This window comes from Manis pentadactyla, chromosome 14 (assembly GCF_030020395.1).
Source record: "Manis pentadactyla isolate mManPen7 chromosome 14, mManPen7.hap1, whole genome shotgun sequence".
NCBI classification, from domain to species: Eukaryota; Metazoa; Chordata; class Mammalia; order Pholidota; family Manidae; genus Manis; species Manis pentadactyla.
The window spans coordinates 73,318,732-73,339,989 of NC_080032.1; the positions used below are offsets into that span (position 1 = coordinate 73,318,732).

General features: G+C 36.7%; 1 protein-coding gene across 1 annotated transcript in view; it reads right to left on the reverse strand.

The window, feature by feature from the left end:
• Window positions 1–21,258, reverse strand: part of SLC15A5 (solute carrier family 15 member 5) — a 72,288-nt gene that overhangs the window by 25,571 nt on the left and 25,459 nt on the right. The window contains exons 5-6 of the mRNA XM_036906921.2: window positions 19,728–19,914; window positions 8,022–8,210 (exon numbers count right to left, since the gene is read on the reverse strand). Coding sequence (XP_036762816.2) covers window positions 8,022–8,210; window positions 19,728–19,914 — 376 coding nt within the window. The remainder of the gene's footprint in view (window positions 1–8,021; window positions 8,211–19,727; window positions 19,915–21,258) is intronic.

Sequence of the window (21,258 nt, forward strand, 5' to 3'; positions counted from 1 at the left end):
AATAAGCATTAAAAGTATCCCATTTAAGAAAAGATTGTCTGAAGAGAGACAATATCTTAAGTATTGGGTCTCCTAATGGTTATTTTTTTGCCCAAGTTGTGGGGGCAATAGTAAATGGTGGCAAGAGACAGAAAAAAATCATGGAGGAAAATTTTTCAAAAATTTCAATCAAAAATAATTTTTTGGTATCAGAAATAGATGAAACTAAGTATATATGATTTTTACATGCCATGTTTACATAACTATATTAAAATATGCATGGCAATCTTAGGGATACATGCTAAAATATTTACAATATTTATGAAAGTATGATATCTGGGATTTGCTTCAAAATTATGTAGGAAAGAGGAGGAGTGTGTGCAAATGAGGGCAGAGATGAGACAAGTTGGGCCGTGAGTTGAAAATGATTGAAGCTGGAATATGGAAAGAAAGGAGTTTTCTTGTGTATTCATGGCAAAACATTGTCAGGAAACATTAAATAACATGGACAGTTTTAGCTTTGAGTGGTTGAATTAATGGATTTTTAATTTTCTTTTTTCCTACTCTTTTGGTACTTTGCAAGTTTTTCTACAATAAGATATCATAAACATTACAGTTCATTTAAAAGAGAAAAGCGATGGTAGAAAACCTATGTGAAAATACTAACCCTTTAGTTTCCTTCTCTATAAGAAGAAAGAGATGTTATTAATCCCCCTCCTTTCCTTCTCAGGAAAATTTCACCCCTGGTTTATTTGTACTTTACCTCAGTAAAACTCTGCATGTATTTAGCACAGTTAAACGAACTTACAAATACCCCATGTAAATGGATTGACATTCCTTCCGGCATTCATTGAATAATTCTGTTGTGCTTTCTACCTGTCCTCCACATGTTTTTGTTTGTCATCCAATAAACATTTAAAGCAGCCCCTGTCTGTGCTCCGGGGTGAGTGCTGAGTGCCAAGGCTGAGGGTGGGAGAAGGCATTGGAGCATCTATCCGGGATTTCAACTCTGAGAAGGCAGAGAGCAGAGATACATGCACAATGCAAAGGGCAGTGCTAAACGGGACTCAGTACTACAAATACTTATTGGAGGAGAAGATAATGATAGTGATACATAAAATACCATGGAGGTGGGCTTCCAATACTAACGGCAAGGGGCTGTGGATACCACAGCTCTCCTGGGGGGCTGCAAATCGCCAGCAGAAGTCCGAGGCCATGCTTACAAGGGTTTTCAGGAAGATTCAAAGGAGAGCATGAGGGAAATGCCGAAGAGGCTTTGGGAAGAAACGACTCACAGTTATAAAAAAGATTTGCCTTATGAACTTCTCTCTTTATAAACATGAAGAGACAAACACTGGGCAGAAATACAAAGTAGGCGGATTTCTTTCACCGAGAAAAAGCAGACCGTACAAGCCCATTATTACTCTGCTAGTTAATTATTAATTCCGTGCTTTTCTCTTGCTAGAACTTCTGGTGTGGTATATAATTCATGAACGCACTTTGCCAGGCTCTCTGCCTGCTGGTTAATCTCTCTTTGGTGTCATTTTAGTCGTGTTGAAAGTCTCCACTTGCCTTTAATAGGACTTAGCTTTTCAGGTCCTCGATTCTCCATTTTCAGGCACCTCCTTGCATGTTCTGATCTTTTTTGACTTTACTGATCATCAACTTGAGTTTTTAGGCTCCACGATACTTCTTTTAGCACATTGTAGCATAGATATTATCAGCCAGCCTGCCACTATTCTAAAATTCTCATTGTACTATGAAGACACAGTAAAAAATGTTCAAGGTCGTATGTGAAAGCTAGTCTTGCCAGTGAGAGCTGAAATGTGCCTCAGGTGGGGGCTGGTTAGCGTTTGCTAAGATGCCCTATCACACCATATGCAAAATCTGCAAATTGTAGGGCCATAACCATCTTCTTGAGGCACCTGGTATTGGGGACTTGTTGCTGGAAAAATTTCTTTACTCTAATTGTTCTTAAATAGTTTAAAATGTGTTTATTGTGTTTGGTAAGAAGTTATTTTGAACATGTGGAGAAGCAGCCCAGTCCTAGAAAATGGAGTGTTATTCTATTACCACTTTCAGATCCTGATTCTTTCCTCATCCCTAAAAAGCTTCAGCTCTGAGTCTCATGTCATCTGATTGTATCAGCTGGTGCGTCCCTTTCCTGCTGTCGTCTGCCAGAATCTCTAGGACATCTTCTTCTGTTGGGTCATCAGCTCCTCTCTCCTTGTCTCACTCTCCAGCTCTCTTCCTGCCTTAGTCCTTGGCAGTTTTAACACACATGTAAATCAGCCTTCCAACCTTCCATCCCATCAAATCTTGGTTTCTCCATCCCTTGAGCTCCTCTCTGATGTCCTGTGCTCCACTCTACCTTAGTCACTCACATCCATGGTCACACTCTGAACCCTGTACCCCAGACCAGGGGTTGGTGAAGTATGGTTAGGTGACGTCCAGCCTGCCACCTATTTATAAATAAAGTTTTACTGGAAGTCAGCCTCATCCATTCATTACATGTTGTCTATGCTTATACACCACAATGACAGAGTTGAGGAACAGAGGCTGGCTGTGTGCAAAGCCTATTTACTGTCTGACACTTTTTAGAAAGTTTGCCAACCCGTGCCCGAGACCAATAAATGTAACCACCCCTTAATCTCAGCTTTGTGCGCCCCACTCTGATGGCTGCCCTCTATCGTCCCAGCTTACTCTCTACTGCTTGACCACAGAAATGCTCTACTCCTCCAGGACCTCCACTCCTTTGCTCCTTTCAGCACTTGCACCACTTTCATGCCCTTCATATTCTCACTACTCATTCTACCCAAGTTACCATCCGTGGCCAACTGTTATGATCACACACCCCCATTCCTTTGTGTATCTCATGCCTTCTAGAACTTGACTGGTGAAGCAATTCACTCTCTGCCGTCCCTGCTCCTATATCCATGCAACCTAATGTGGCTGCAGAAAAACATATAACCATGGTAACCAACTCATTCTAAATTCCTGCCCACAAACCTCAAATGGCCTCCTAATGCCCCCTGGCAACTTCCCTATCTTACTAGTTCATTCATTCTCCCATTGTCCCAGACAACAATTTCATTCCTCTCCCCTCTCCTCAAACCCCCAAAATGTCCTCCCCCATCTTCACAGCTCATGGTCTGGCATCCTATTCATTGAACAAATGGAATCAGCCAGGGAAAACTTCCAAAGGATCTCCACACCGTATTTATGTGCCCATAGTTTCTGCACCTGCATACTCAGCCTTCCAAAGTATTACTGGTAATGAGCTATCCTTGCTACTATCTAAAGTCAGAGTCCCAACTTGTAAATTAGATCTCAACCTCTCTCCCTCCAGTGTCTCCCTCCTCCCTGGCACCATCAGTTTTCCCTCTCTGTTGGATCATTCCCACCAGCATACTGTATGATGCCATTGCTTTTTCTTCCTTAAAATCAAAGACAAATAAAATACCCCTTCTTAACCCTGTTCTTTTGTGAGCTACTCTCCCATAGCTTTGTTCCCCTTTGCAGCAAAATTCTTCAAATGAATTATCTTCCCGTTATCCCTTAAACTTATTCTAATAAACTTTTGTGCATCCCCATACTCCACATGAAAAAGCTCCTACCAAATCCCCAATAATCCCCAAATTAATCCAATGGTCAGTTCTCAGTCCTCAATTTGTTTGCTCAATCAGCAACATTTGACACAACTCTTAACTCCCTCATCCTTGATGCATTTCTTCCTTTGACTTCTAACGTATTGCTCTCTTGGTGCTCTTCTTTTTTCACTAGTTACTTCTTTTCTACATCCTTTGCAAATTTCTAGTGTATAGCATGTCTTTATGGTGGAGTGCCCTAGGGCTCAGTTCTTAGTCCTCCTTTCTATCTACACTGACCCCTTAGTGATCTCAAATAATCCCGCTGCTTTATATACCACTTAAATGCTTATGACTCTCAAATTTGCATCTATCCCTACCTCAATACCAAATGACAGTCTTGGATGTCCAATGTCCTATTTGATATTTCTATTAGACACCTCATTCTCAACATGCCCGAAACTAAGCTCATGATCTTCTCCCCAGGGCTTGCTCCACCTGCAGCCCTCTCTTTCTCTGTAGATGGCGACTCCATCTTTCCAGGGGCGTGGGCCATAATTTACGTGTCATCCTTAACTCCTTTCTTTCTCTCATACCCTATTGGTTCTGTCTTCAAAACTTTAAACTAAACTTTGACCATTTCTTGTTACCTATACTGCTGCTTCCCTGGTTGGAGACACTCTTTGGTCGTCCCTGGATTATGGTCCCAATTCTTCTATCCTTTTCCTCACTATAGTATATTCTCCACAGCAGAGAGAGGGGTTCTTTAGAACTCTCAGTAATATCATGCCACTCCTTTTCCCATTTCCCTCAGAGCCCAAGGCAGGGTCTTTGAGATGGCCACTCCCACTCATGTCTTCCTTGTTTCTCCCTTCCTTACTCTCCTCCAGCTGCACAAGACCCTTTGCACTATCTTGCCAGATACATCTTTGCATTTACTGACCCCTCTGCCAGCAATGACATTCTTCATAGATACTCATGTGGCTTCTTCAACTCTTTCAAGACCTCCCATTGAGGTCTATCCTGGCCAACTGCTCCCTCCTACCTTGGCCTTCCTGATCTCTCTTATCCTGCTCTGTCTTACCTTTTTCTATAGCATTCACCACTTAACATGCTCTATGTTTTAATCATTTATTAGATTTATCGTTTTTTATGTTTTTTCCCCTTGGTAGACTATAAATTCTAATGGCATAAATTTTTCTTTTTTTTTTTAAACTACTGTGTCTCAGGCAACTAGAGCAGTGTCGGCATATTGCAAAACACCCACACAGTATTTTTTTAAATAAATAAACACAGGTTATAAGATAGCTGGGGTTATATTACTATAGTTAAGATATAGTCTGAAAAGTTCTATATGTATATTTTTTTCTTATGGGTCATCTCCAATGTACAGCATGGCTTACTAGGGTGAAACATGTCCGTTGAAATCTGGGGAGGATCCACCTTGCTCAGTGTCATTAATGTATGACATAGTAATTTGAAAAATATACTTTAATTATACTGGTATGGAAATAGCCACAGATTTCAATTATCCTCTTACTCAATCAAAATATATTTATTGATCACCTACCCTGTACATGCACTTTTCAGGAAGAACATAGAATAATATAAGGATGAACAAGAAGTATAAAAATCTTGATGTCAAGACTGTATATTCTCATGGTGAAAAGCAGGCACTAAATATACACATATAAATAATTTCAGATTCTGACAAGTGGCATAGAAAAAATAGGAACAGGGTAATGGGCTGGAAAATGGTAGCATGACTGGGAAGCCTCTCTGAAGAGATGATCTTTGAGGAAACTCAGTAATGAGAAGCCAGCCATTTGAAAACAAGGAAAGGGGATTCTAGGTAGAGAAAGGAGTAAGTACAGGAGCCTTGGGGCAAAAATAAGTCTGATACTTTAGAAACACAGCATGAAAATCATCACATCGCTAGTGAAGTGGTCAAGGGGAAGAATGTCACAAGATGTAGCTGGAGCAGTACATGGAGGCCAAATCATGCGGAGTCTTATTCATCATTTAAGGAATTTATCTCCAAAATCCTATTGTGGAATTTTAAGGAGGGGAATGATAGGACTTGTGTTTTGGAAAGTGCATGAGAGCTGTGTTGAAGGGAGTGAACTCATGGGGCAGGAGAGGAGGCAGGCAGACAAGTTGGGGGCTCTGGTAGAATGGTGTACCACCGTCAGGGAGATGGTGGTGTGTACTAGGAGGATAGCAAAGAAGACAGTGAGACATGGCCAGATTTAGATTCTATTTCAGAGTAAAGACTAAGATTTGCTGTTGGATTGGAGGTGACAGAAGAGGAAAAAAACGTCATCTAGGTGACTCAGGTGAGAAAGACCCCATTCTGCTCTCACTAGCAGGTGTCCTGGTGTTCAGGTTGGCAGGTGTGATGCAGAAATGAACAGGACACTTGTGTTTGAGTCCTTAGTCTTACACTATTAATTCATGTGAAAGATGATAATAATAACAAGACAACATGTTATAGCTGCTCATGATTAAGTGTTGTCCATCTACTAGATACTCTACCTTTTCCTTTACATAAAAAACCATTGCACTTAGTTCTTACAACAATCCTTCCCTATTTTACAGACGGCAAAGCTCAAAAATGAGAATAATTTTGCCAGGGACACATAGCTAGTCAGTGGCAGAGCTGGGTTTGAACTCAGACCTGAATTTAAGACCACAGGTATTAACCACTATACTGTACTGCTTCCTGGGAGAGTAACTCTTGATTTTACTGTTCAGGATACCCTTTCACATTTTAGGTCATTTACTTCTCATCGAGGAGCCCCCATTCCCATTGACTCTTTCACTAGTGCTAAAATATAAAGAATTGTAATTATTTCCATTTTAAAGTTCAAAAAGGTGAAGCTTAGAAATTAAGTGAATTCTCAAGGTCACACACTTGGTAAGTGACAAAGTTGGAAATCAAAACAAAGTCTTCTGGTCCCTATGACCTCTATAGCTGATAAGTCAATTAATTTAGTTGGACCTCAGTTTTCTGATGATTAAAACAGGGAGTCATAGACTAAATGATTTATATTATATGACCTGCTTTTTTAACAGTCTGTGGTTGTACCTCTCTGTTTTTTGTATGTTGAACCACTTGGGCTAAGTAGCTAGGAATTACCTGATTATATTTAATCATCACCTTCATTAGTTACCTATCTTCACATCTAGCCTATACAATTTTGCTGATTACTTCCAACAATTTTCTGAAAAAAAAAATCATCAGGGAAATTACAAATATTTGTGTAGTATCATTATTTTATACTTCTTTCATATTCATGGTAGTGTCAAACAATGATATACACATCTTAGAATCTCATAAAATAATTGTTCATGCAAATTATATGGAATGAAATGATATAAAATTATAAAAGAGAAGTCTCATACTTCTAATATGACTATAATTGCATAAGCTTTATTAATTTAACATTTTTTCAATGAACTGTTTTGGTATGTGTATACATGTGTATATATATATATGAATATATATCTAATATATATTTAAGGAATTTGGGAATAACTGAAGATAATAGAAAAATTGAAGATTTAGACACAAGTGAAATGATTAGAACTGTCATTTAGATGATTACACTAAAGGTCATATGCTGAGCAAACAGAGTGGGAGAGATACTGGAGGTAGGAAGATAGGTAGGAAATTATAAAAATAATCTTGGTAAAGTACAACTGGACCTTGATTTACAGTCAGGGGTCCCACTGTAGGGAAATATAAATTGCAGTCAATTACACTGTTAGACACACATGCACACACACATTACTCTATTGCAAGAAGTCACTGAAATATGTGATGGATTTTAAAGTGGCCAGTTTAATTAATATCAGCAACCTAGAAAATCCAGAAAATCCTGGATATTTAATAAAGTTATTTTGAACCTGTCTTAGGAAATACAAGTGCTCACTCACGCTTTATTTAAGTGTAATCAAATTTAAAGACATTGAGTTATCTGGAAAATTGGGTCAAATTTTCATTTCATTTGCATGTTTATACACTTTCAAAATATATTATGTCACTTTTGGAGGGAGTAGACATGTGAATTTATCTATGAATAAAGGAGGGAGGTGGGCAGAGGGAAAGTGTAAGAGAGGAAGGGAGTTTTTATCTAAGTATTTTGGAGTTGTCTTCTAGGTTTTAGCAGAAGTTTTTCCTTTTTGCTGCATTTCTGACCAAATGGTTATTGCCTCTAACCGGATTAGTAAATGCTTCATTTCATCCACATTTAGGTAGAATTAATAACTCTTCTGTATGTGGTAGAGGAATGAAGAGAAGTTAAACGTTTTTTTAAAAAATGAGGGTGATAAACAGACTTGCTCTGAAGCATTGTGGGAAATCTCCAGGGGAGATAGGTGGTCCAGGCTTGACGTGATGTGTTCTGTGTAAAGGTGCTGTGGTCTAACATGAGATATAAAACTGTTACTCACAGGCTGGGCTGACCAGTGTTTCAGCCACTCCAAGTAAAACGTACTGAAGAGAAAGGTGGAAACAGGGCATGGAGGAAACGGTGAGAACTTTGCCTAAAAGAGGCTGCTCCACTGGAGGGAAGTATTTTCTATGTATTTCGAAGAAGCCAGCCACCATCACAGACAGTGCAGCAGAAAGATTCCCAGCGACTGAAGGAAAGGAGAGCAAAAGAAAAACATTAGAGAAAGAGCCCGAAAGCAGTGTGGTAGAACACAGGATTTCTTACACATTGACCCTAGGGGATGTTTCCCCAGCATGTTTTTGTGCTCTGGGGATACTCAGGTGTCAGCTAGCTGTGTTGTATGACTGTCTGGCTCTTGGCCTCTCCTCTGTCTGAAACTGCTCTGTGGATTCCTTAAGTCTTGAGTTACTGGTTAGATGGCCTCAGGCAAGTTATTTGACCTCATTATCACTTCCTCAGCTCTAAGTTGGGGTTAATGATGTTTACTTTGTAGGGTGGTTATGAGATTTAAATAAGACAATGAACTGGTATTATTTTAACAGTCCCTGGTAGCAATTAATAGCAATTATTGAAAATAAAGCAATAGTTTTGAACATTTGTCCTGCAATAAGATATATCATTCCTGATAACGTTTTAAGACATATATGAATCAGAAATGATTTTGGGGAAATTTGAAATAAAATGATCTTTTGATAAGGTTTTAATCATTATTTAAAAAATAGCTTTGAAATAATATGCAAGTGTTATCAGTCCTCTGTAGAAAAAGTAAAATAGCTATTAGCACTTTAAAAATTAGAAACTTTAGTTTACGAAAAAATATATTAAAGGTATAAATGGAAACAATTGTTCAAACAGTGGCCCAGCTCTTCTCTTTCTTTTACTTTTAAGGAATTATCCAGGGAAGTTTGGTTGACAATAAGTAGGGACTTTTGTTACAATTATGTTACAGTTTGTATCTACTGCACTATTCCATTTCTCCATTTATCATTCATATTACTGAACTTAATCCCATCGTTAGAACAGAGGCAAATTTTAGCTTGATGGAATTTACTTGAAATTTAGAGATAGTCACATTTTGCTAACTTGCATAAAATTCCAGATAAGGCAAAGCTTTCAATTCAAAAAAATCAATCTAATGTTTAAATAGCTTAGTGTTTGTTTTGGTTGATAGAGAAACTGGTAGGTAAGATTTTTGATTATATCTCAGCATTTAAATATTTCCATAAAGTCTGTGTCCCCAGGAAAAAGAAGGTGTAAAAAAGGAGGATATCTGAAAAATAGTTAGAAAATTTAGGAATATTAAGTTTTTATTATCTTGAATTAAGTTCTATAAAAGCCCATTCATAGTGAATTAGATTTTGGTTCTGTAAACACCTCATATAAAATATGAATTTCAATATTTTTTTTCTACCTTTAAGATCAAATTCATCACATAATTGCATTTATCTTGATTACTTGGAAACATTACAGAGAAAGTGAGTTCATATGGCAATTCAATTTAATATTTACTCTTTTCCTGCCATATGCAAGGAAATTAGGTACAGTTGGGGATATGAGATGAAAAACATCTGTTGTCATTGCAGACTCATATTCTATTGGGGAATGTAAGAAGACTTACATGGGAGAGATACTGGAGGTAGCAAGATTGGAAGTTAAAAGGTAATTGTGGTAAAGTATAATGCAGGCTTGAGCTGCAGTCAGGGCTACCACTTCCAGGAAATATAGAGGGTAGAAACACAAGATGCAATAGATTCCACTGATAAAAACATAGCAACTGAAGCAAGGAGCAAGGTGAAAGCAGATGTCAATGTTGAACACGTGTCCAGGTGCGACAATAATATGATAACACCCACAGCAGATATGGAGAAAATGAATTTGATTTTGAGTTGAGTTAGTGGTACAAAGGGGGTAATCTAAGATTAAGTGCTCAGAAAACAACTGAAATGTGAATCATAAGTCAGAAGATTGGTTGAGTTAAAGAGAAAGATTAATGAATAATCTGCATAGAGCTGTAATTTAGGGTCAAGTAAAATTGAAAGATGTTTAGGAAGGTAGAGAAGAAAACATCGAAGCAATGCCTTCAACTCTGCATTTGGCAGCAAGAAAAATAAGTGAAACCACTGAAAGAGAGGCCAGAAAGATGGGTAACATCTAAGGGAAGGATTCAAAGAGGAGGATACACATAATGGAAGTTTTGATCTTTCCCCTTAATCACTACTTCCCATCTCCTCCAGTACCTTCTTGTACTCAAGGCAGAAATCTGGGGTCCCCTCTGTTTTTTCTTCTGCCTCCAAAGATATTAAATTATCTAGATTTTATTTCCAAAATACATTGTGAATTAACTTGCTTCTCTCCGTAGCCACTGCCATCATTCTAAGCCAAGTCATTATCATTTTAACCCAGGCTATATACAAAAGCATATTAATTGGTTTACCTGTTTCTACTCTTGCCCATCTAAAACCTCTTAAGTACCTAACAGTCAGAGTTTTCTCACATTAAGGAAAACTTAATGTTACTTGTCTGCTTAAATTCCTTCTATGGTTTCCACAAAGTTAGGGCGAAACCCAACATCTTTAACATGGCCTGGGTGACCTCACCTGGCTCATTCATTCTCTCTAATTATTGCTACTTTCTCTTCTCTGGCCACATTGGTCTTTGTTGTCTTTCTTCACTATCTTAAATTCTTTCTCACCTTAGAGCCTTTGTTTTTGCTCTTCCCTCTGTCTGAAATGTTTTTTTCTACTCTTTACCTGATGATTATCCTTCAGGTATGTATTTCATAATCTAAATTAGATCCTACCTGTTCATCTGCCCAGAGTATCCATTTTGTTCACCAGACTTTCCACAATTTGAATCTAAATATTTTTGGTGTGTTCATTTGTACCATGCCTGTTTCAATGACTTGACTGGAACCTTCATGAAAATAGAAATCAAGTTTGTCTTGTTTACCAGTCATTACTACCAAAAAAAGTGTCCTGATTCACAGTATGCAACATGCATACACACACACTACATACATATATAACTTAATAAATAAATGAGTAAATGAGCATAGAGTTAAATACTGTGAGATATAAAGGAATTAAAACAGGTGACAAGTCACTAGTATTGACGAATGGATTATTGGTTATCTTTTAACTCAACAGAACTCCTGTGATGGAATCAGAAAGTAAGGTGATAGAGAATCAGTGGGTGGCAAATATGTGTGAGTAGTATCATCCATTCTTTTTAGAAGTTTGGGGTGTAAGAAAGGAGAACTGAATAGACATTTCTCCGAAGGAGACATACAAATGGTCAACAGGTATATGAAAAGATGCTCAGCATCACTAACCATCAGAGAAATGCAAATCTACACCACAGTGAGACATCACCTCACACCTGTTAGAATGGCAGTTATCAAAAAGATAAGAAACAAGTGTTGTTAAGAATGTGGAGAAACAGGAACCCTCCTACAGTGCTGGTGGGAATGTAAATTGGTACAGTCACTCTGGAAAACAATATGGAGGTTTCTCAAAAAAATAAAAATAGGACTTTCATATGATACAGCAATTTTACTTCTGGGCATATACCCAAAGGACTTGAAATCAGGATCTTGAAGAGATACCAGCATTTCCATATTTACTGCAGTGCTATTTGCAATAGTCAAGATATGGAAGCAACATAAATGTCCATTAGTGGACAAATGGGTAAAGAACATGTAGTGTATACATATAGTGGAATACTATTAAAAAAAGAAAACCTGCCATTTATGACAACATGGATGAACTGGGGAATATTATGCTGAGTTGAAATAAGTCAGAAACAGAAGGACAAATACTACATGATAATACTTATGGGTGGAATAAAAATAATCAAACTCATAGAAGCAGAGAGCAGAATTGTAGATGCCAAGGGCTGGGGGGAGGAAAAACTGGGAGGTATTTAGTCAAAGGGTACAAAGTTACAGTAATACTAAGGCAATGAGTCCTGCAGATCTACTGTACAGCACAGTGCCTACAGATAATAATACTCCATTTTTTACCTAAAAATTTGCTAAGAGGACAGATTTTGTTTTATGTTCTTATTACACAGTTATAAATTATTAAGTTTGTATATTTATATACAAATATATTTCACAAATATAATATATAACATAGTATTATAAATTAATAAAGAGGGGGATAAACCTTTTGGAGGTAATCTTTGTGTATGGCATAGCTTATGGTGAAGATTTCATAGATATGTACTTATCTTCAAACTTACCAAACTGTATGCATTAAGTATATAAAGCTTTTGTAGGTCAATCATACCTCAATAAAGGTTTTTTTTTTAAAGGACTTATTGGATTATTTTAGGAGGGTCCAGTATCTGATCAATAGTAATTGAAAAAAGAAGTACAGAGAAAATAAAGGTGGGGAAATCATATTTAAATATATAGGAAAATTCTTCAGATTGAAAGAGCTTATTTGGTAGTTTTAAGGGTTGAAAAGACCTTCATCAAGGTGTCTAATAATATGACATTCTAGAATGTCATGGGTAGAGAGAAGAGCATTCCTGTTGGGAAAAGAGGTCATAGACACAGGAATGAGCATCAGAAGGGAACAGGACTTCTCAATAGTTATTCAAGATTTTGGATGACAATTGAGCCTTAAGCTTAAAATTCTCAAGAAAATGTTTTTAATCTAGAATTCTCAAGAAAATGATCTTCAATCTAGAATTCTATGTACAGCCAACTAAGCAAGGATCAGAGTAAAAGGAGGACTTTGTAGTTTTGTAAGTTCTTGGAAAATTGACTTTCCATGTACCCTTCTTAGGAAGTTACTTAAAGATAAGTGGTAATAGAAGAGGGAGTAAAGCAAGACAGAGGAAGAGAGATGAGCTGGAGTCCTGACAGAGGGGAGCACCATGCAGCAGATGTGGAGGGCCATGGTCAGGACAGAGAATAAGGACACGGAGGTCCACAAGATTTCCAGAGGAGAAGGAGCCTTTAGTACGTTACCCTGTATGTTTTAGCATTGGGAAAAAGCTAGTGATGGTATGGTGAAACTGGTAGAACAGTTTGAAAATTAAAAAAAAAAAAATTAGTTGGGTAATTGAGAAAAATCACATACTTTTAAAGTAAAAAGACACCAGGTCTCTGCATGCCAAGACAGAATGCCCTGTGAGGACAATGAGAAGGTGGCATCTGAAAACCAAGAAGAGAAGCCTCTGGAAGAACCAAACGTGCTGGCACCTTGATCTTGGACATTTACCATTCAGAACTGTGAGAAATAAATTTCTGTTGTTTAAGTTGCCTCACCTGTGTTGTCTTATTTTAACAGCCCTTGCAAATTAATTCAGCTATGTTCAGGATATTACATAAAAATTGTTGAAACTGCACAAATTATGTTGTCCATGATAATCACATACACTTTAAGGAAAGTCTTGAGGTGGGTAGGAATAAGTTTTCAACTTCTTTTGCTTTCTTATTTTTTTGGTTATCACCTGTGCTGTGTAAAAAGGCTTATCTGTTATCCAGGAAAGTTTATAGCATTGTAGGCAATAGTTTAGACAGATTAGCAACTTTTTTTTCTTTAAAAGGCCAATAATAAATATTTTAGTTTTTGTGGGACAAAAGGCAGAAATCTGAAGATAGGTAGGTACTTATGTAACAAGAGATAGAATAAATTCTACACAGTTTTTACTGATGTACTTCAAAATAATAATTATTTTTTTGGGGGGTGATGCAATTTCACTGAATTGATGTTCAAAGTTATTATTTCTTATCCTTAAATCAATTGTGAATGTTCATCTGTGGAAACAATTTTTAGCTTTCAAGGCAGTGTGAAGACAATTGGTAGGCCAGATTTGGCCCATGAGTTCAGGGGGTTGGCCAAATCCTGGTTTGGTTTGGCATCAGTTTTTAATGCCTGCTCCTGAATTTCATCTGTAACCTGATGAGAAACTGGCATTTTTCCCAGGGTTACTGCTCTGTGTATACAGGCATGAGACGTGGAGAGAGCAGTCTTTTGGCCTCTTCCTCTGTCTTTGATATGCAAAGTATGGTTCCTGACCAGTTGTATAGGTATCACCTGGGAGCTTGCTAGATGCATAATCTCAAACTCCACTTTAGAATAACTGCATTTAAACAAGATCCCTAGAACATTCCTATACACATAAAACTTTGTGAAGTTCTTACTCCAGCATAGAACACTGAGACCTCATCTAGCAAAACCAATGAAGGAGAGTTCTCCAGATAATTTCAAGCAAAGCACAAATGTTTAACTCATTTACCCAGATATTTCAGGGCAAAGCCTATTTTACCTGAAGGATCTAGCTAACTACATTTGCTTTTTATTGGCTACTGCATTCTGGTGCCAGTTAAAAAATGACTTTTAAAAAATTCCAAACAAAGTTTGACTCCAATCTAAATGTAATCCACTCCATTTGTACTCTTAACTTCTATGAGATCATAACTTGTCCAGAGCAGAGTGCAATTTATCAGAATGTACACATTTTAAACTTTTAGCAGATCTGTATTTACAAGGTAAAGTACATGGTTCCAAAGGAGATAGTATATTCAGGTAAATAATGCATGTTTTAATATTGACTGTGTGGTTGTACACAAATTCATAAGGGTCTTGAAGTTCTTACAGTTAATTCTATTATCCTACTATGTAATAATTTTCCAAATTAGGCCACAATGAAATAAAAGAAAGTCAGAACTTTCAAATTAGGGTTGCACTTGCCATTTCGTATTGAAACAAAAATCTAATACCAAAAAATAGATAACATTAAGATTCTTCAGTTATTGGCTAAATTTACTGACTGAGCAAAGTATGGGTTTTTTTAATGGGTTAATTTGATGTATTAGTCTCTGATATGTAACACAGCCATAAGTATGAAATTCTATTGAGCCATGATCCATGATTTTGGCAAATTCCCAGAATAGAAAATTCTGGGAAATTTCTCACATGAGCAATTCCTCAAATTGCTTATGTGAGAACATACTGGTGTCCATAAACCACTCTCACAGAGGCAGCTATAATTTTATTGTCATATGTATCTGCTGCCTTTGTGGACGATATTTCTCACCTGCTGTCGGAATGGAGTTTTTTTTTACTTTTATTGTATCTCCTGTTAGTGGTGTGTTCCTGTATTTGCACTGAGGTATCCATATTCTGTCTTTTGTCTCTCTTTAGATGACTGGAACTCATTTCAGGAGACTTGGCTTCAGTTTGTGTTTTAATTTCTGACTACGAACAGGTAACTCATTTACATGGAGATCAGATACACAAATATATTTTTAAGGCATCAATTATTGCTTCAGATGCTCTACTACATGGTCTACTTCACCTCCAACTTAATTCCAATGTTGATTTCAACTTTAAAAATAAGAACCTGAGAACACTAATATGCTTGTTATTAAACAAATGAACAATTGGATGAATGAGTAGTGCAGGCTAGATATTTACACGTCATGTCTGCTAGTGTTTACAGACCTCTTCTGACTAGGTGCTGTGCAGTGGCTGGGTGCTGCGATGTGCCTTTGAAAAGTGTATTTGTTCTAAAACCATAATAGAGAAAACGTAGTTTTGCTGAAAAAATCCCACTTTTGATGAAGGTGCTTGGATCCTTGACTTGGTTTTTAATTTATTAAGCACTTTGGTTCCCACTGAAGAAGGAACTTTATATCACTGACAATGATTGGAACTCATAGAAAGTTACTGGTTATGTAAAAAGGGACCGATATGTAGGCTGATTCTATGCCACAAAGGTCTTGGAGTTAGAATTTGAATTTTCATGTTTTTATTTTAAAGAGGAAGGTCTGGCAGATATCTGAATATACTTCAACCTCATTTCAATTTAAATGTTATTTAAAAGCCAAGGTAGTTGCTACCTGCTGTGTTGCACACTTATGCTTTGTGTACGGCTTAATAACAATCTTAATTAGGCTAATTTTAGTCAGATTAATACTTGTTTGTGTCAGCACTAACTACTAAATGCCACATACTGCAGGCTTTTAATTAATGCTAAGGAAAGGAAATACGGTGTAAACGTTTTGAACTTAAAAAGACTAAAATGAAGCATGTCCAATTATGACAAAGGATAAATCACGATGATAGTACAGATTCTAGATTTTCAGTGAATGAAGGTTGACTTTTAAATAGATAAATCTGCTCCCATGTAATGTTAGGAAAATGCTGTCTTGATAAAATGCTCTGACAATATCAAGCCTCTACCTTTCATAGTTCTGGAAGATTTGGCGATTTTTTATAGTTGGTACTGTGATGTACTTGATTTCTTTAGGTGATAAAGGCTCAAGAATGTCGTATCTTGAATCAGAAACTCCTCTTTCGTTGCAATGTTTATGACTCAAATAAAGAAAGTAAGTTTATTTTTTCCTTTATTAAATTTCTAGTTTAACCGAGTGAGATTTCCCCATCCCTCACTCTAGCCTGGGCTGTGACTATCCATGCCAAACACTAGGTATTGTCATTGTCTGCCTCCTTAAACATGACTGATCCCTGGAAGAGGAATGATGGAATGTAGAACAGCGGGGGAGCCCTACAGAGTAACTGCCCACTTTGGGGACCAAAGGATTTTTTCATTCACTTCATAGTCTAAATTGGAGATGGCAGTAAGGATCCAAATTAACACTGATAATTTAACTTCTATAGTCTTATCAGCTATGGATAGCTGATAAATGAAATAATAATAATAATAATAATGCAGTGGCCTTAGAAGGCCTGAATTCAAATGATTCTAATTATCTTTGAGACCCCTGACTTATTAAATGATAATTTATCATGAAGTTAAATGGAATATGTGTATATATATATATATATATATATATATATATATATATATGAAGATGCCTAGTTTCAAATTAACCTCTCATAAATATTTGTTTGTTCACAATTTACATACTTATATACTTCACACACATTTTCAAGGCACTTGGGTTCAAAGTGAAAGGGAATTTTAATATTAGACTAATTCAGTTATGTAAATTACTACCAAAGAGTACTATAAGTTTATGTCTTAATAAAACATGTTCATTTTCTATAATCATAAGCAGAATATGGAAAACTTAAGCAAACATCTAGTTAAAAGGATGCAGACCATCACAAGTTTTTCTATTCCCATAGCAAAATATTATGCAAATAAGTGAACAAGTATGTTAATGAACAAATGAAGGGACTCTGGCTTAGAAGTGACTGAATTCAGTATTCTGTACTCAGAGGAACAGAGCTCAGGTTTTGTTTTTTTTGAAATGAGTCTAGATTTCCTTTTTCTTACCTGACAAGTCTGTTCTTGAAGGAGAATTTTAGTTCATTAACATAAAACAATGTATTAGATAGCTCTAACTTTACTCTATCCATAGAAAAACCATACTTCTCCTTAAGACTTGACATGATTTCAAGTATGCAAGAATGGAAAATTGTCCAAGAAAAAGTTGCTCATCTTTAGAGTGAATTTAAGATTTCTTATTCTGTGAAAAAGACCCATAAATACTGACAACAGACTGTTGTTTACCATGGAGGGGGTATGGGTGAAATAGGTGAAGAGGATAAAGAGGTGCAAACTTCAAATTACAAAATTAATTAGTCAAAGGAATGGAAGTACAGCATAGAGAATATAACCAATAATATTGTAGTATCTTGGTATGGTAGCAGGGGGTAACTACACTTGTGGTGAGCTTTTAGTAATGTATATAAGTATCAGATCACTATGTTGTACATCTGAAACCATTATAATATTGTATATCAACTATATTCCAATAAAAAATATTTTTTTTCAGAAAGGATTTCTAATGTAGTTCTATCAGCCATGTTGTGTAGCACATTTTCCTAAATGGCCCAATTGAAAAAAATTTCAGTAATGAAGCATAATTTGGGAACTTCAGACTGGATTTTCCTAATACTGTACAAGACTGCCAATTTTTTTGGTATTTTGCAATATAAATTTACCTCAATTTTGTCCTGCATTCATTCTGTTTTACATGTATTTGCTAAGTATATTCACAGTGTCTTACTTTTCTTTTGTATCTTCAAATAGTGCTGGGCATTCACTAAATACCAGTTATTGACAGACAATAAAAGCACCTTTTGAGATTTAAGAATTGTCAAAACCTATTAAGATTTATAGTTTGCCTAAACCTATTACAATAAATAATGTCAGGGTTTCTGACTTAAGAAATAAATCACAAAGGTTATATACTAAAGACTTTATAACCAAAGATAACAAAATAAACTAAGGAAAGTTTAGTCACTGAGTTCTTTCTAAAAACAATCTACCCTTTAGTGTGATCTGGAGTGACCTTGTTGAAGGCTTTGGTGAATAACAGGAAGCATGCGCCCTAAAACGTAACTTCTATATGAAGAGAAACAGTAAAAAAAATAATAATGGGTTACTAAAAGTCTGCATGGTCTCCACAAATCTCTAAAAAGGAGGAATTAAAAATGAGGTCACCCAAGAGAAGAGAATCTTCTAAATGCCTGACTCCATCTATTTCAATGGAATTATTTCTCAAGTAGTTAGTAAGCTTGCCATTACATGATATTTCCTAAGAATTTCAAATTCCCTTTGCTTTCTTTTTATGCCCAATAAGCAATTAAGCTGGTCCTTCACAAATGATGACTCAATATTAGCCAACATTTATGGAGCTTTCACTATGTGTCAGTCTCTGCTGCAGGTGCTGATGTCATCCTGAGTGACTTCAAAAGTCTTACAGAACAAAGGGACTCAAAATTAGTCTAGGGTACACCCCTTGGTGAAAAAAATAACTGAGCTGGAAGACAAGAAAGGTTAGGTGGCTTTTCCAAGTCACCCCAAAGCAGCCCAGTGGTGGAACCGTGGCTGAGACCAGGTCTCTGGTTGCTTGGCTTTCTTGTACCCGTGCTTGTCTTCTTGCTCCTTGACGGCACTGGAGGGACACAGCTCAGCAGAGGGGCATGTGATCAGGAGGGATTTCAGCTCCTTCCCCGTTTCAATTGAGGACATTTTATTTTATGGTCTATTAATTGTGTTCTGAGTAAGAGGTCCTAAACTTTTTCACTTTAAAAAAGGAGAGTAAAGCTTTGATGTTCTCCACCATAACAGCAACAACAAAATGGTAGTTATATGAGGTAAAGAATGTAACTATGTTACTGCAGTAAATGTTTTACAATATATACATGTATCGAATTATCACATTGTATACTTTAAACTTGACAGTGTTATATGGCAGTTATATCTCAATCAAGCTGGAGAAAATCTTTGAAAATTATTACTATACAGCCTTACTATTTGAGGAGGTACTATATTGAAGTTGTGAATCATGGTACTAATTTTTAATACATTTTGTTACTGGTTCAGAAGTTAATGCCACCCAAGTATAGCCTGGCATTATTTTTTTAGGTTCATTACCTGTGTTAATTTTTAAGAACATACTCTTAACATACACTTGATAGTAACAATCACCTTACTTGAAGAAGGATAGGCCATTTGGTCTATTTGGAAATTTCACCGTGTCTTTATGTCAGGTGTGTCTTCTCAGGAAACATAAAAGAAAGGGAAGGAAATGCTGACGTCTGCACAGAGACTTGATAAGCTAGAGGTTATCACTCCAAAACTCATCTTCTTCCCAATTTGTCAAAACTGGACTCTACTTCACAGCATATAGCTAGCTTAGATCTCAGCAGAATATATTTTATTTTGAAAAGTTGCAAACATTTCACATGACATGGTAAATTGTACTTACTAATGCACGCTGACACACATGACCCATCTCTCTTAGAGGGAAATAGGCAGTTGCTGACATATTCCAGAAAAGGAGCCAGGATTATCAGTGGTAGGATACTGACGACATTCATTACTGCAACTGGCAGAAGAAATCCATCCAAATTCAGGTTGGAATTCATGGTCTGCAGATAATATCCTGAAGGAATCTGTATGTGAGTGGGGAAGCAGCCATGCATTAAGAGGGTGGTTTCACTTTGGAGAAAGCATTCTATGGTAGATGCCTTGCCCCTTGCTTGTGCTCTGATGTCCCCTGGCTCTTCAAGATCCCAGTTATGAGTTGACCAAGGGCAGTAGGAGGTCTGTTTAGACAGTTGACAATAAATACCACTGTTTCTTTATGGAAGAATCTCTTGTCGTCTCATCTATTTTCTTAATTTTCTTACGAAAAGTAAAAGTGGCCCTAATTTTGTGCTGAGGATGACAAATGAGAAATCAGAAACTTAAGTTTTGGATATAATAAGCAAATAGACTTTTTTTTCATACAATAAAGTAAAAACTAGTAAAAAGTATTAAGGGCATTTGTTTTCACCCTGGTGAAAACAAGTTTTGAGCCAGAACAGATCCTTTAAATAGCATCTGATTTGGTAGCAAAATAGATAAGAATGATTTTTTCCTAAGATGTGGGGTCCAGTGTAGTGTAGAAACACAGTACTTGTTGTAGGCTGTCTTGTGGGCTATCTGGATTGTCCTCGGTTCTAATATGAGCCAAGTAGCATGAAAGAGAGAGAGAGAGAGAGAGAGAGAGAGAGAGAGAGAGAGAGAGAGAGAGAGAAAAGAGTATATACTAGTGTCTTTACTCTCCTTTTAAACTAATTATGTGGCACCAGCAGACCACAAAGGAAACTGACTGAAAGAAGCTTGCATAAAGAAGTAGCAGAAAAGAAATGAGAAAAGAAAACATTCCTGCCCCATTCACAACCTTCAGTGTAGTGTTAGAATCTCTCCATTTTGAAACCCTAAGACTAACTAAACCTCTAGGTGTAACTTGGAATCTCTTCCTATATTCTTGTTAGGTTACAACATAAGAGCTAAATTAAAGTGCTGTGTCATGAGAAAGGGGCATGTCCTCACTTTTCTAGTTCATTAGCTTTGCTGCAATCATTCATCATTATCATTAGTAGCACATAGGATTTCTTTAATTCCCAGTGGAACAGAAGCTGAGAGGAGGTCAACCTGAGTCTTGTCCTTGACAAATGGATTCTCCAAACAATTTTTCTTACGGTGCATGCCCTACATTAGGATTCTAGCCTTAACACCAATTTGGAAGAGCAGCTTGGCTCAAAGAACTTCTTGTTTGAAACCTTCACTAACTCCTTCTTTATTGTCAATTGTACAGCTTGAGAGGGTATAAGGAGGGTCAGAGTCATTGGTCAGTACAGCTATTAACAAGCTCACCACTTGTAAAATGAGCCTATTGCACTTAACTGCCTAAACTTAGGAATGGACTACATTTTCACTTAGATTCTTTCTATGTAAAATTTGCCCTGATG